General features: G+C 41.5%; 1 protein-coding gene across 1 annotated transcript; it reads right to left on the bottom strand.

The window, feature by feature from the left end:
- Nucleotides 1-1,569: 1,569 nt before the first annotated feature.
- On the bottom strand, nt 1,570-11,491 carry LOC145116819 (uncharacterized). The gene is made up of 3 exons (XM_079053136.1): nt 11,478-11,491; nt 2,275-2,770; nt 1,570-2,010 (listed from the first exon to the last, which is right to left on the bottom strand). Exons 1-3 carry the CDS (start codon nt 11,489-11,491, stop codon nt 1,570-1,572), a joined length of 951 nt encoding a protein of 316 aa, XP_078909262.1.
- Nucleotides 11,492-15,983: the final 4,492 nt, after the last annotated feature.

Raw genomic sequence — 15,983 nt, 5'->3', positions numbered from 1 at the left:
GTCTTGCCCCGGTTTCGCCACCTTTTTCTTGGATAAGTGTGATAGCCTTCACACGAAGACCACTGGCGATATTTGCATCGAAGGTTTCATTACCCTAATTGGTTTGGGTGTGGGCCTTCACTTTCCCGAGTCTGAGTATGTGTCAGTGGATGATCCACCTCTCTACCTCCTTGACTGCATAGCCCTTACCCGGATGGAATTACTGATGCCTCATCCTACCTGTCATAACCATTTTTCTTGGCTCAATCATGTCAAGGAGCCAGTTTACATCTTGCCTAATCCTAGCATCTCCGCCTTTTCCACCAGCGAGCCTGAAACTTGGTTCTTGCCTGAAGATTTACACGATGATGATGATGAAATGCAAGTCGACAATTCCAATGCTGGTAGTCCATTTGAGGCCGAAGACCATCATGACCTCCCGATCCGACAATTGACACCACCTTATGCTCAGCCCTCGGGATCACACTTTCAACCGCAACAAGAGTACCACTCCTATCAGTAACACAATGAGCCCGATCCCGAGCACGAATTCCCTCATGATATCTACAGTCAGCTTGCCTCATTGCGCCTCCAGGGCAACCGGAACACAACAGCCATTCGCCGCATCGAGGAGCAGCAAGCCCGCGCCAATAACTACATGGAGGATCTTTGGTATCATTTTCGGCCCGACGACGGTTACCCCCCTCGTGGGCCTCCTCCACCTTGATCCCGGTATGATCCTTTGTTACTCTCATCCTAAGCATTGCGGACAATGCTAAATTTTAAGCTTAGGGTGAGGTATTCTTATATTTTTATTTTTATTGCATTTAGGTTGTATATAGTTGCATTTAGAGTAACTCATTTAGGTCATTCAAAAAAAAAATTGCATAAAAATTTAAAAAATATTACGTATTTTATTTCTTTCTTTTCTAATTTTCATACTTTTTAGATGCATTCTAGTTTAAGTTCATGTATTTTTGTTCTCTCTTGTCTTCTCATCCCTACAGGTACCAGAGCACCGAGTCATAAGTATTGAATCATAGATTGGTCCCGGGTCTTGATATGGAATTCCTTGTGTTTGATAAATAGGACACGTTTTGGGCCTCACAGACCACTTTGAGACCGCTTGTGTGGGGGTCAGATGCAGGTAGCTTGATTGGGTCTAGGTGCAGAGGGATGTGGTTGGTCATGCCAATGTGTGCGAGCAAAGATTAGCCCGGTAAAGTATTATGAAGACATTGAAGATATTGAAGACTCGCATCTTGATTTTGGGGGGGAGTACCCCTTAGTATTCCCGAGTCTCGTCCGAGCCTTACTTAGTTAGATTCTCACCACCTTTTTAAGATAGGTTATTTTTTTAGGAGTCTAGAGTAGATACTTAGATAGATTTTGTTTATCACACCTTGCATTAAGGTGCTTGATGAACTTTGAAGTGGGTACCCCAATTCACATCTTTTGGGACCAAGTCTTTTCGGTAACACCCATTTTTGAGTCATTCCCCACCCTTTTTAGTCGATCTTGGCACATTGTCAATGATCATTAGGCGTTCATGTTAGCCTCCATCATTTGTTACATGGTAATCAATTGGTTTTATTCAAAGTCTTTCAACTGAGAAGAGATGATCACCGGTAGAGTTTCATCTTGACCTAGATAAGCATATTTCAAATGGCTAGGCAAGACTTTCAATTCAAGTGTGGGTGGGTGGATTATGGAAGGTGACATCTTGTTTGGAGAATGAGATAAGGCAACTTGATAAACATCCTTTTTTGTTGAGTTGTTAAGTTCTAAATTCTTCACAATCTCTTCAACTTCGGAGTCCAATGTATACATATCCAATGTTTTCTTCAAACTTTCAACATCAAAACTCATGTTGAGCACCATCTTCAAAAGATCCCCATGTGATAACTCAAATAATTCTTGGGTGATTGGTTCAATCACATCAACCCGATATAATGGAGAAATGTTGCTAGGGTATCTCATGGCTTCAAAGATGTTGAAGTGAATGATCTCTCCATCAAATTCCATTGTGATCTTCCCATTATGGACATCAATAATTGTGTGAGAGTTATTCATGAAAGGTCTTCCAAGAAGGATCATAGATGACTTGGAAGGGGTCTTCTCTTCAAGGTCAATGACATAGAAGTCCGCGGGAAATACTAGTTGATTGACTTGAACTAGTACATCCTCCAACACACCTCTTGGAAATACACTTGACTTGTCCGCTAATTGAATGATGACTCCGGTTTCTTCCAAAGGTCCAACATTGAGAGATTGAAAAACCGAGTATGGCATTACATTGATTGAGGCTCCAAGATCTAACATGGCACTTTCAACATGCAAGTCACCAATGGTACAAGGAATAGCAAACATGCCCGGATCCTTGCATTTGGGTGGAAGCTTCTTTTGGATAACCGCGGATACATTGGCATTGACTTGAATCTTTTCATTCGCCTTAAACTTCCTCTTATTAGTGCACAAATCCTTAAGAAATTTGGCATAGCGCGGAATTTTCTTTATGGCATCCAATAGTGAAATGTTGATTTGAACTTTGCGAAAAGTCTCAAGAATTTCTTTCTCTTCCTCTTGTTTCTTTGAGGGAGCCAACCGGGATGGGAAAGGTGGTGGTATGACCAATGGCTTAATGTTTTTGTTGGAAGAGTCGGGTTGATCAATGTTGGGAACAACCGGTTCCTTTGAAGTAGCTTCAACCTTCGGAGGGTCAACAACAATAACCTCATCTTCTTCTTCTCTTGAAACTATTTTAGGGTTGCTTTCTCCAAGTGTTTTCCCACTTCTCAAAGTTATTGCACTCACATTGGGATTTTTCTCAGTTTGAGATGGAAGTTTACCCCTTTGTTCCATCTTGTTGAGAGCGGTGGCCAAGTCTCAAATTTGTGCTTGAATGTTTGAGAAAGTGTTCTTGGTCTCTTGTTGAAATTGGGTTTGGCTTTGAGAAAGAGAAGTGACGAGTTCTTGAAGGCTCATTTGGTGGGTACCACTTGATTGGCCTTGTTGATGAGGTGGTTGATAATTTTGAGAGTTATAAGAAGTTTGTGGATATGGAGGTTTTTGGGAAGGATATTGCGGATGTTGGGGTCTCATCAAAATGTTTGGTGGATTTTGCTTTGGTGGGTATGGATTGTTTGGGTTATTCCTCCAATCTGGGTTGAAATTGTTTTGAAATCCTGTGGGTCTTGGTTGACCTTGATATCCGCCCATTGCATTCACATCTTCCGGTTCACTTCCAAGTGTGGGACACTTATCCGTGTAATGCCCCGTCATGGCACAAATACCGCATACCATCAATTGTTGACCACTTCCCACCACCATTTGACTTAGCACATTAGTCAAATCCAAGAGCTTTGATTCCAAGTGTTGAGTGTTGCTAACTTCACCAACCACTTGTGAAGAACTTCTCTTCATTTCATTTCGAGTCCCAAAGTTCCTTTGATTTTGAGAAATGGTTCCAAAAAGTGATCTTATCTCTTGAGGGGTTTTGTTGAAGATGTCACCACCACTTGAAGCATCAATCATCCTTCGATCTTTTTCATTCATACCCTCATAAAATTGTTGAAGAAGTAATTGTTCGAGAATATTGTGTTGAGGAAAACTTGTACACAAGTTGTTGAATCGATCCCAGAAATCATGAAAAGTCTCATTCTCTCCTTGATGAATCCCCAAAATGTCACTTCTTTGACTTGATATCCGGGAGGTGGGATAGAACTTGTTATTGAAGGCCTTGAGTAACTCTTCCCATGTGTGGATAGATCCCGGTGGTAAGTTGAATAACCACTCTCTAGCTTTATCTTCCAAGGTGAGCTGGAAGGCGGTTAGCTTGAAATCATCCAATGTCACATTTTCGGGCAACATGCTAACACATATCATATGAAAGGACTTCAAATGCCTTTGAGGATCTTCTCTATCCAAACCATGGAACTTGGTGAGCTGATGTATGAAACTTTACTTCAATTCAATCCCTCGGCGGTTTGCGGGATAAACAATACCAAGAGGTGTGTGAGTAACATCCGTCTCCATCATTTGTCGAAGTGTCAACTCTTGAGGGGGATTGGGTGGATTGGGGTAATTGGGATTTTGGTGCATGTAATTGGGAGGTTGTTGGTAAGGTGGGTATGGGTATGGTTGGTGATTGTAGATTGGTGGTGGATAAGGTTGGTAGTTAGGGTATTGGTAGTTGGGGGGTTGTTGTTGGGGGTACATTGGGTTTTGGTACATTGGAGGGGGTTGGTAATTGGGTTGATTTGGGTAATGTAATTGTTGTTGAACTTGAAAAGCATTGGTTTGAGGTTGGTTGTTTTGGTGGAATTGTTGGTTTTGTGGTTGTGGTGGTTGATAATTGGGTTGGTTTTGTGGAGGGGCTTGATTCCAAGGTGGCATGTCTATAAGAGGTTCTTGTTGTTGTTGTCTTGGTTGATGGGGTGGTGTATTGGCATCTTGATTGTTTGGGTTTGGGTTGGGATTGTGAGATGGAGTGTGATTCATGGCTATGTAGTTTTCAAACGGAATGTCTTCAAAGGAATGACCAACAATTGGAGAACTCGGCTCGGTGTCGGTATCACTTAAAGTGTGAACTTGATCTTCTATGTTGATTAGTTGAGAAGAGGAAGAAGCTTGAACTAGTTGTTGTTGCTTTGCTTGTTTGGCTAACTTTTTCAACCTTTTTGCTTCTTTTTCAATTTCCGGATTGTAGAGTAGTTCACCGGTTCTTGTAGACCTAGGCATAAACAATCAAATAACAATAACCAACTTCCCCGGCAACGGCGCCAAAACTTGGCGGGATTGTAGAGTAGTTCACCGGTTCAAGTCCACCAAGCAAATTACACCCTTTGTTTGCAAATAAAACGTAATATAATGGTAAAAGGGGTATCGATCCTCGGGGAAATGGTTGTATTCAATCACCAATGCAATCCAATAGAACTAGTGAAAATAAACTAACTAACTACAATTAAACTAAAAGGGGGGGGGGGTGTTATGATTGCTTGAAAACTAAAAGACTTGAATAACTAAAAACTTGCAATTAAGCAAGATAGTGAGATGCTCAAATGTTGGGAACAATTGGTTAACCAAGACAATTCAACACAATGAACATTTATGTGTTTATCATTAGGATTAAACATGAAGCTTATCATTCATCCCAAATTAGTTATAGCAATCATGAAGCATGATATGCCAAGATTCCTCTTAGGTAGTATGGAGGTTGGGGAAGCCCACAACACACCTTCTTAATCAAGATCAAGGGTTTAATTGAAGCAATTGAACCCAAGAAGTCAATTAGCCTTAAGAAAGAAGGAATCCCCAATTCCTAGAGGATGTCACATCCATAAAGGAGCTATGATTCATAAACTAGAGATGATTTTCACCATCATAAAGCCCTTGTTCCAAGTTAATTCAATGATTCAATGCAAAACCAAAGAAATAAACCAACAATAGCTCATTCAAGTGCCAAGCTCATGATCAAAGCATTAAACAAGCATAAGAAATATGATCTAGAACCATAAACATAAGATAATTGATAATCTAGCATGAATCCTTCAAAAACCCACAAACATTCAAAGGTTTTAACCAAAGTTAACCAATATAGAGAGTTTAGCCACTCATGGCAATAGAACAACAATCACAAAAGTCTAATTGCATAAAGAAACTACCAAATAACTTGGAAAGATGAAGAGAAATGAGTCTTGAGCTTCAAAATCGCCTCCTCTGGGTCTCCAATGGTGTGAAATCGAAGTTATGGCTGCTAGGTCTGATCCCCCAAGGTAATGGCAAGCCAAATGACCAAAATACCCAAACTGGGCAGCTGCGCGGGTACCCGCGCGACGAAAATTCTGCCCGCGCAAATGTTGCTGTAATGCTATTGGTCCTTCATTCCACCACTCCACCCTTCCACTACCAAAGATTCCTTTGGTCCCCTCCATCTCCATGTGATTCAAATCAACCAATCATCTTTTAGCTTCAAATGTGGATGCTCCAAACCCAAAATTAATTATCCATGATCCATCTTCACAAGCCCACTTCATCCAAGCCTTTATCTTTTTAAGCCCAAATCTCCTTTGGTGGATCCGCCAAGCCCAATAGCGCCTCGAGAGCCCACAAGTCCGTCTTCGCTTTAATCCATAATCGCGATAAGCTCCAAAACCCTGTAAAATACCTCATGCAACATAAAAATCACCCGGTACGATCCATACTAAAGAAAATAAATAAAATACAATGCAATAATGATAAAAAGATCTAAAAATCTAAAATAAACTAATAAAAATAAGGAAATAAAATAAGCTATCAGGGACCTGAGCAACAGACAGCCTTTGAGACGCTCAGGCACCGATTGTGCGAGGCACTGATTCTCACTTTGCTAGAGGGTGTGGATGACTTTGTAGTCTACTGTGATGCTTCGATCATAGGCATGGGAGCAGTGTTGATGCAGCAGGGTCATGTGATAGCTTATGCCTCGAGACAGTTGAAGCCTCACGAGGCTAACTATCCGACACACGATTTAGAGCTGGGGGCAGTGGTATTCGCCCTCAAGATTTGGTGGCATTACCTCTATGGGGTCCGGTGTACCATATACACGGATCACAAGAGTTTGAGGTACCTCATGGATCATCCGAATCTGAACATGAGGCAGCGTCGGTGGTTAGATGTGGTGAAAGACTATGCTTGTGAGATCCTTTACCACTTGGGCAAGGCCAACGTAATGGTCGATGCTCTAAGCCGCAAGGCGGTAGCGACCCCGATCCGAGACATCTATCTGAGGACGACAATGATTTCTCCATTACTGGAGTAGATCTGAGAGGCACAGGTCGAGGGCCTGAAGGAAGAGTGTCAGAAGTGTGAGCGGATTGTAGGCCGGGTGGCCTCGTTTGATTATGACAACCGAGGGTTGTTGACCCTTCATGGGAGGGTCTGGGTTCCGTACTGGGGTGGAGTATGGCAGGTTTTGATGGATGAGGCCCATAAGTCGAGGTTCTCCATCCATCTAGGGGTGATGAAGATGTACAGAGATCTTCGACCCGATTACTGGTGGCCCTGCATGAAGTTGTACGTAGCTTGGTACGTAGAGAGATGTCTGACCTGCAGGAAGGTCAAGGCAGAGCACCAGAGACCGCATGACAAGATGCAGCCGTAAGACATTCTCGTGTGGAAATGGGAGGATATCACCATGGATTTCATTACTAATCTTCCCAGGACCGCACGGGGGGTCGATTCGATATGGGTCATCATAGATCGGTTGACCAAGAGCGCCCATTTCATATTGATCCAGGAGAGCATCTCGGCCGAGAAGTTAGCCGAGATTTATGTTCGAGAGATAGTGGCACGTCATGGAGTGGTGGTGTCAGACCGAGATGTCCGTTTTACTTACAGATTTTGGAAGCGGTTTCACGAGGAGATGGGTACGCGTCTCCACTTCAGCACCACTTTCCATCCCCAGATGGACAGGCAGAGTGAGAGGATGATTCAAACTCTCGAGGACATGATACGCGCATGCGTGTTAGGTTTCGGTGGCAGTTTGGATACGTATCTTCAGTTAGCGGAATTTTCGTATAACAACAGTTACCATGCCAGCATAGACCGACCTTCCTTTGAGATGCTCTATGGGAGGAAGTGTAGGACCCCAATCTGTTGGGGTGAGGTCGGTCAGAGAGTTATGGGGAGTACGGAGGTAGTACTCAAGACCACCGAGCGGATCTAACAGGTCCGGAGCAGGCTCCAGACTACTCAGAGTCGGCAAAAGAGCTACGCCGACAAGCGGCGTTCAAACTTGGAGTTCCAGGTGGGCGATATGGTGCTCCTGAAGGTGTCACCCTGGAAGGGTGTTATCAGGTTCCGGAAGCGGGGCAATCTGGGCCCCAGGTTTATAGGTCCGTTTAGGGTGTTGGCCCGGTGGGTCGGGTTGCTTACCGGTTAGATCTTCCAGCAGAGCTCAGCCAGATCCACAACACTTTCCATGTTTCTCAGTTGCGGAAGTGCTTAGTGGATGACTCAGCAGTGGTACCCCTTGAGGATATCCAGGTTGATGACATCCTGAACTACAACGAGAGACCAGTGGCGATTTTAGATCGCAAGACGAATGAGCTGAGGAACAAGAGGGTGGAGTTAGTTAAAGTGCAGTAGCAGCACCGCAAGGGTTCATAGTGGACATGGGAGCCCGAGGAGGAGATGAGGGAGCACTACCCAGAGTTATTTTCATACGCAGTAGACTTCGAGGACGAAGTCTGAGACAAGTGGGGGAGAATTGTAACGCCCCGTTCCTGGTAAGTATTTAATTATTTAAATATTCATTTTGTAAGAGCTACTCGACGAGTTGGTAGCCCTAACTCGTCGAGTAGGTGTCAGCTTGGTCGCGAGATTTAAATGGTCTACTCGACGAGTCCGAGCCTGGACTCGGCGAGTAGGTCCATCAGGTGGAAACCCTAATTTTCAGGGTTTGCACCCTATTTAAGCATCATTTCTGGCCTCCACCCCAACCTCCATCACCTCCAAACCCTATTATCGAAACCCTAATCCGCCATAAGTGATCTTGAGCTAGTGTCTTGCCATTTTTGATTGTTTTTGTGCATTGTGAAGCTTGTAGAAGATGTAGAAGATTGAATACTCAAAGGGGAAGAAGTAGATCCAGGAGCTACACTTCATTTACTGCATTTTCTGGTAATCAACCTTCCAACTTGATCACTCTTCTCTTAGATCTAGTTAACTCCATATTATGAAAGCTTTGGGTCAAGAACCTTGGTCCTTGGTGTTGGGACGTCCCAAGTGACTTATATCTCAGATCTAGGGCCTAAAAAGGGTTCCATGGCATAAAGGTCCAAACTTTATGACCATGGAATCCCCATGCAAGCATATGAGCAAGTTTATGGCCTTTTTTGCCCTAAAAGACCATGCATGGAAGGAAAGTTCGAAGCTTTATGTGTCCAACAGATGCTAAGACCTTAGATCTGGGTTTGTATGCGTGGATTTGAGATTATATGGCCTTTTGGACAAGAATCGTGTATTATAAGAATTAGGGTTTTGTCTAAACCCTTTTAGAGGAGCTATGAATGGGTAAAGTTGGAAAGTTTACCCTTAGGAAGGCCTTTCCAGTGGACAAACGAGCTAAGAACTTTGGATCTAGAAAATAGGGGCTTAATCTGTTAAGATGGCCAAACAGACAGAAGGACTCGTCGAGTCCATAAGGGAACTCGATGAGTCGTATCGTGTTGTCCCGATTTTTATGACAGCAAAAACTAGACAAGTCTGTTAAGGGACTCGACGAGTTGACTCAGTTGACCACGGGTTTAAGAGTTCAGGAACTCGCCGAGTTGGGAGATAACTCGACAAGTTGGGTTGATTGGGAGTTGACGTTGACTTTGACTTTGACTTTGACCAGGGGTAAAATGGTCATTTTACTCTAAGTGAGGATTAGCAGTTTCTGATTAAGTGTTATTATGGAATTGATAGTCGGAGAGTCGCCAGAGCAGCAGACAGGGATTCCTCGCTTGAGTTTTCAGCAGTCAGTATTGCGAGGTGAGTTTCCTTCAGTAGGAACGGGTCTACGGCACCAAGGCCGACCCGTATAAGTGATATGTAGTAGCTTAGAGTGGACGTGGCCCGATGCTTATATGTAGTAGCTAAGTGTGGGCGGGGCCCGAAGCTCATAGTAGTTTAGAGTGGGCGGGGCCCGATGCTTATAGTATTATTTGAGTATAGATATGTGATTGATTGGTAGATGTACTTGTTGTCTGTGTGATACTTGTATGCATGTTAGTAGTGGAGTGTGGGCGGGGCCCGAATCTCCTAGACAACGAAGTGTGGGCGGGGCCCGAATCTCCTACACAACGGAGTGTGGGCGGAGTCCGAATCTCCTAGACAGCGGAGTGTGGGCGGGGCCCGAATCTCCTAGACAGCGGAGTGTGGGTGGGGCCCGAATCTCCTAGACAGCGGAGTGTGGGCGGGGCCTGAATCTCCATGAGAGTGGGCGGGGCCCGTATCTCCTAGTTACATGTTATTTGTATGGTATGTGGTAGTTTGGGGAACTCACTAAGCTTCGTGCTTACAGTTTTCAGTTTTGGTTTCAGGTACTTCCACTAGCAAGGTGAAGGGCTCGGGATGATCGCATGGCATACACCACAGTTTCAGCCTGGGATGTTTAGACTCTGATATTTTCATATGATTTGATACAGTATTTTGACATGATGTTTTTGAGATACATGATTATGGTTTTCTTTATGATGATGGATGACGTATGGTTTTATTATAAATGATTTTTAAAACGAAATTTTTGGCCTATATTTTTGGGATGTTTCATTACATGGACCTAAATGTAAGTTTATTGGATGGGTTGATGAGGAAGGATGTGGACGATGTACTAAGATAATTCCAGGGCTGTTGAAGGCTAAGAACAAAGTTGAAGTTGAGAATCGGCTACTGAAGATGATCATTATTTTAAGTTGGGTGTTCACAGGAATCATTATTTACAAGTTGTAGTGTTTCAGAAGATTCAACTAGTATGATATGTAGGATGTTTATGTCTTTCTGGAATTTATTTTGACTTTGAAGTGTTTCTAATGATCCATGTAATTGGTTGTTGTCTGTGAATTTGAAGTGTTTCTGGAATGTATTTTGATTAAGTGTTTGTGAATTTGATAATATTTTGGTAATATATTGCTAATATTTGGTAAAAAAAATTATGGTGAATTTGGTAACAAAATTAAACACTGACAGTTGATAATATATTGGTGTCAAGTATATGGTAAAATTAAACACTAACAATTGACATAAACAACCAATAACATATGATAACAAAAACAATCAATAACATAAGTGGGATTTAATAAAGGATAATTTAGTTTCCATAACATAGTTTCATACATCACCAAAAGGATTAACCAAAAGAAACACAATTTACACAAAAGTATTAACCATAAGGACACAGTTTAACCAAAAGAACCAATTAACCAACTAAACATACTTTGACTAATGGATCAAGTCCCTTTCCCTCAACTAACTATTCCTTTTCCCTTACCAGAACCGCTAGCCTTACCAAAACCACCAGGACCACTAGATGTTTGTCCTTTACAACTCCTTGCGTTATGACCACTATTGTTTCACTTTGAACAAGTGACCGACTTAAGGACTCTTGATGCACTATTATTACCCTTCACCATGTCATCAATTTCATAAGCTGATATTCTGTGTTTCTTATTTGGTCTACCTATTGTGACATGGTGTTTGGGAGGAATCAAAGTTGTTGGACACATAGAATTTTCCCACCTTCTTCTCCCATTAATGGGCTCAATTTTGAATGAGTACATATGTTTCCTAGTTTTTAGCCAATATACCTTATGGACCTAAGTTTCTGGTATTCCCACATCCCTACTATTCTTCCCCATCTCCCATATAATAGCAACAACATGTTTGCATGGCATCCCAGTGAGTTCTCATTTCCTGCACGAGCATGTTTGTTGAACCACATCCACCGCGCACTGGTCCATCCAAGGGCCACTTACCTGATACTTACCATTTCCACAAAAAAAAAACAGATCTATAATCTTCTGCCTTTTTTTATCTTTTCCAAAGTTGCATAGTTGTAGGTTTCAAAGGACCAATAGATTTTCCAATGGCCTTTTCTACATTCACAATCTTCTTCATTAGATATTCCCTAATGAACTCTAGGCACGTAATAATTGGTTTATCACGGCCATCATTCAGTTTTCCATTGAATGTTTCACACAAGTTATTAAGAAACACATCAGAATGTGCTCTCCCTGTCCAATCACATCACTTAAAGTCAATACTAACAAACTACATAAACCAGGAAAACATAGAGAATGTTATTAGAATGAAATGTTATACCAGTGAAATGGGACCTAGACCAGTGCTGAGGTGGTATCATCTTAAGCCACTCATAACAATCATTGTTCAGTTTCTTTAGCTCTTCCATGTCTTTGTTAAACTATTATACATGTGTTGCAGTTGCACATGTCCATAAGAGGTCTTCGAAAGGTTTACCCCTCCAATGTTTCCTCATGTTATCCCGAATGTGACGAACACAGTAACGATTTTCAGCACAAGGAAACAAGCTTGCAATTGCATGTAGAATACCCTACCAATCATGCATAGATGTTTGTTGGTAAACAAAGTAGAAATAAAGTAAAAAATTTATGTTTTTAGTACCTTTTGTCTGTCTGTTATAAAAGTGAAATTGGAATTACTATTCAAGCCAAGATCCTCCCCAAGACAACTCAAAAACCAAGTCTATGAGTTGATATTCTCTGTTTTAACCACATCATATACCAATGGATATGTGCCATTATTACCATCCAGTCCCTGCATTTTTATGAAAAATAACATATAATAGCCAAACCTATATATTTATTACAATAAGAAAAAGAACAAAAATTAAAACTTACCACAGCTGATAGAATTTGTCCTGGATATGGACCCTTCATGAAAGCACCATCAAGGCCAAGAAAATCCCTCTTTCCAGCTGCAAACCCCTTCTTTAAAGCTCCTAAGCATATGTAAATGTGTCTGAATGTTCTAGTTTCATTGTGTAGATTTCCTTTGTTTTCAACATCAACCCTAACAGTCGTGTCTAGGTTACGAGTTTGCAGCTCAACAATGTAATCTATGAGTAAACTATATTGAGTAACGTAATCTCCTTGCACAAGGTTCATAGCCTCAGACCTTGCCCTAAATGTTTTCATCTTTGAAAGATCTACCTTAAACCTCTGTTGTAGCTGTTCTTGCAAAGCCCTAATTGGAATATTAGATTTCTTTCAACTTGTTCAACAATGATAGAAGAGAGGAATTTATATGTACATGCTTTCATTGTTCTAGTTTGAAGACATTTATGGACTTTGTTGTACGCTTTAATTGTCCAGTTAACATCTTTTTTCCATTTACTAGCTAATAAGACCCAATGACATATTTCTTCTTCATCATTGACTTCTACATTAGGCCCAAGCTTTGGTATTGTTCCCTTACAAACCCATCTCACTCTATTCTTATCATTTTTTTTCAAGAGCCAACTCCCTTATAGTCTCTATGCATGGAGTTTTACCTTATCATTAAACTCCTTTGCTGAACCAAAATTTTGAAAAATGTAGAAGGGTTCACTAACAAGAGCTTCATCATTCTCATGTGCCCTTTGAAATGCTCTTATTAATTTCTTTCTTTGACCATTAATACACTCATCTGATGATGAATCAGATACTAACCACTGGTTCACGATACATCATGATACCTTCTAACCACTAAAACGATAAGCTCACGGTACTACGCCGATCTTGCCGTCATTTTATCCTTGGCCTAGATAGTCACAACCAGCACCACAGGGTCCTAAAGATACTCAATCATCAATCCACCGACTTGCAGGGACCCAATCAGCATCCTTATCAATGCTAACCAAACACAACATGAGCCATACCCTTCTATCACACATAATTCCTTTCATAATACAGGATGCTACCATGCAAAATTAGACGAAAACATGGTTCCACACAACCAGAGAATGAGATAGGCGATTGTACTATTCTTCCAATTCAAAGACTATAAACCAAATAAGAACCATGCCAATAATTTGAACCAAGTGTTCTCATGATATCTTACTCAATCCACATACACCTCCCCATCATTGTAACGCCTTATTTCTGGTAAGATTTTACTTCAAGTATTGCATTCTTCCTGAAGAACTCGTCGAGTTGGGAGCCCCAACTCGACGTGTTGAAATTGTTTTGGCCGCGACATTTTATGAGGCAACTCGACGAGTTGAGGAGTCTCAACTCGGCAAGTTGACCGCTCTGGAGGAAACCCTAATTTTAGGGTTTTGCACTCTATTTAAACACCTTATGTCCTAGGTGTTGGCCTCATTTCCAGCCTCCAAAGTCCCGAACCCTAATCTCGAAACCCTAAAAACTTTTTGAGTGTTGTGAGCCCTTTGAGAGTGTATTTTGGTGTGTTTGAAGCCATTGGAAGAAAGAGAAGCTTGGTGCAAGGTGGTGATTCAAGTTGGGGCCTTCAAGATCTTGATTCTTTGCTTCATTTCCAACATATTTCTGGTATAAAGTTCGAACCTTGCTTAATATTTGATTAGATCTTTTTTTGGGTTAGTTTTGAGGCTTTTAGCCATGTTTTGGTGATTGGTGGGGTTGAAGGTCGTCCCAAGTGCTTTCCTTCCAGGTATATGGTCCTCTTGAGCTCTTTTGGCATAAAGGTGTCAACTTTATGGCCTTAAGAGTTCCATGCATGCATTAAGTCCATCGTATGGCTTCTTTTGGACATTTGAGCCTCTTCTAAGCATACTTGAGAGTAAACTTTACGTGTGTTTTCAGCCTTTAAGGACAAGATCTGTATTCTGGGGCTTTGTCTTGGTGAATAAGTGCTTATTGTTTAAGCCTTAACCTTTCAAGCGTAGGGTTTGGGTTTTATACCCATTAGGTTGGTTCTTAAGGGTAAAGTTGAAAACTTTACCCTTTTAGTCGATATTTTAGTCCAGATCTGAGTGGTGGACCTTTTAGTTTCAAGAATGGTGACTTAATGGATTAAGAGGTGTATTTCCTGAAGAACTCGGTGAGTTCATAGGTGAACTTGGCGAGTTGGATCGACTTTTCCCGATTCTGCTGGCTAAAGGGGAAACTGGGCGAGTTCATGAGTGAACTCGGCGAGTTAGACCGACTTTTCGTGATTCTGTTGATTAATGAGGAAACTCGGCGAGTTGAGTCAACTCGGAACGTTGACTTTGACTTTGACCAAGTTTAACCTTTATGGGGTTTTGAAATATTCATCGGTATCTAAGGGATTGTTTCTGTTTAGGGGTTGAGTAGAGCTGATTTCTGGGGCTGTGATTTATCCAGTTATCATTTAGCATTCGAGGTGAGTTTCCTTACCGGGTTTAGTGGTTCGAAGGCACCAAGGCCGGCCCATGTTTATATTATGTTCTTAGTATGTTAGTTGTCTCCGTGACTCTTGCATGTGTTGTGTTTATATGTTTTCCGGGTTAAGTCCCGATGCCGAGCGGGGCCTGATGGATATTTGTATGCTATGTATCTATGTAATTATTGCATGTGTAGGTGTTTATTTGATATATATGCTATTGTATGTTGCGCGGGGCCCGTTTTACCGAGCTCAACTCGATGCTGGACGGGGCCCGATGACGGGCCGGGCCCACTATATGTTATTGTATGATTGGTATGTGGTATTTTGGGGGAACTCACTAAGATTTGTGCTTAAGGTTTTCAGTTTATGTTTCAAGTACTTCTGGTTCCAATGTAAAGAGCTCGGGATGACTGCATCGCACACACCATTGGGATTTTGTTATGATGTTTTACTCTGATTTATGACAAATTGATACATAGGTTTATTTCAAATGTTTGGATGATATGGGAAATGCTATTTTATCTATTATTTAAATTGAAAATTTTTGGGACCATATTTTTGGATGTTACAAGTTGGTATCAGAGCCTTGGTTTGAGGGATTCGGGCACACTCTCGGGTGTGTCTGAACTCAAACTAAGGACTTGGTAGAAACTTTCAAAAGAAAACACTTTTATAAAAGGATTTATAGAAGAGAAAAGGGTGTGGTGTGTGCAATCATCCGAGCTCAAGTAAGTTATCCCAAAATACTCATGCATGTTTATATATGATATGAATTGTGAATTGTGAATAGCATGTTAGATTAGGGCTAAGGATTTAGGAGAGATGCCTTTGTATGCCTGTTATATGAGCTTATAGATTTGCATGCTAGTACTGATCAGTCAGTGATAGGATGGCCTGATTAGGTTATGCTCGGTTCTGTTTACTTGATGCTCGAATGCTACTTGCTTTGTGCTTTTAGGAGTTCTTGCTAATGTCAGCTAGTTAGTAAGTGAGTATGCTAAGTTATATATTATGAAAACTAAATAATTTCATAAGTTTAGGTTTACCTCTATTGCGCAACTCTTGTTTGAGTCCAACCGTTGTAGGGAGAGACCTCTCATTCGAAGAATTATCTAGTCTTTGTAATATGTAATTGT

The sequence above is a fragment of the Lactuca virosa genome, chromosome 1 (assembly GCF_052849685.1).
Source record: "Lactuca virosa cultivar CGN04683 chromosome 1, Lactuca_virosa_CGN04683_v6, whole genome shotgun sequence".
NCBI classification, from domain to species: domain Eukaryota; kingdom Viridiplantae; phylum Streptophyta; class Magnoliopsida; order Asterales; family Asteraceae; genus Lactuca; species Lactuca virosa.
This window is presented reverse-complemented; position numbering and strand designations above follow the sequence as displayed.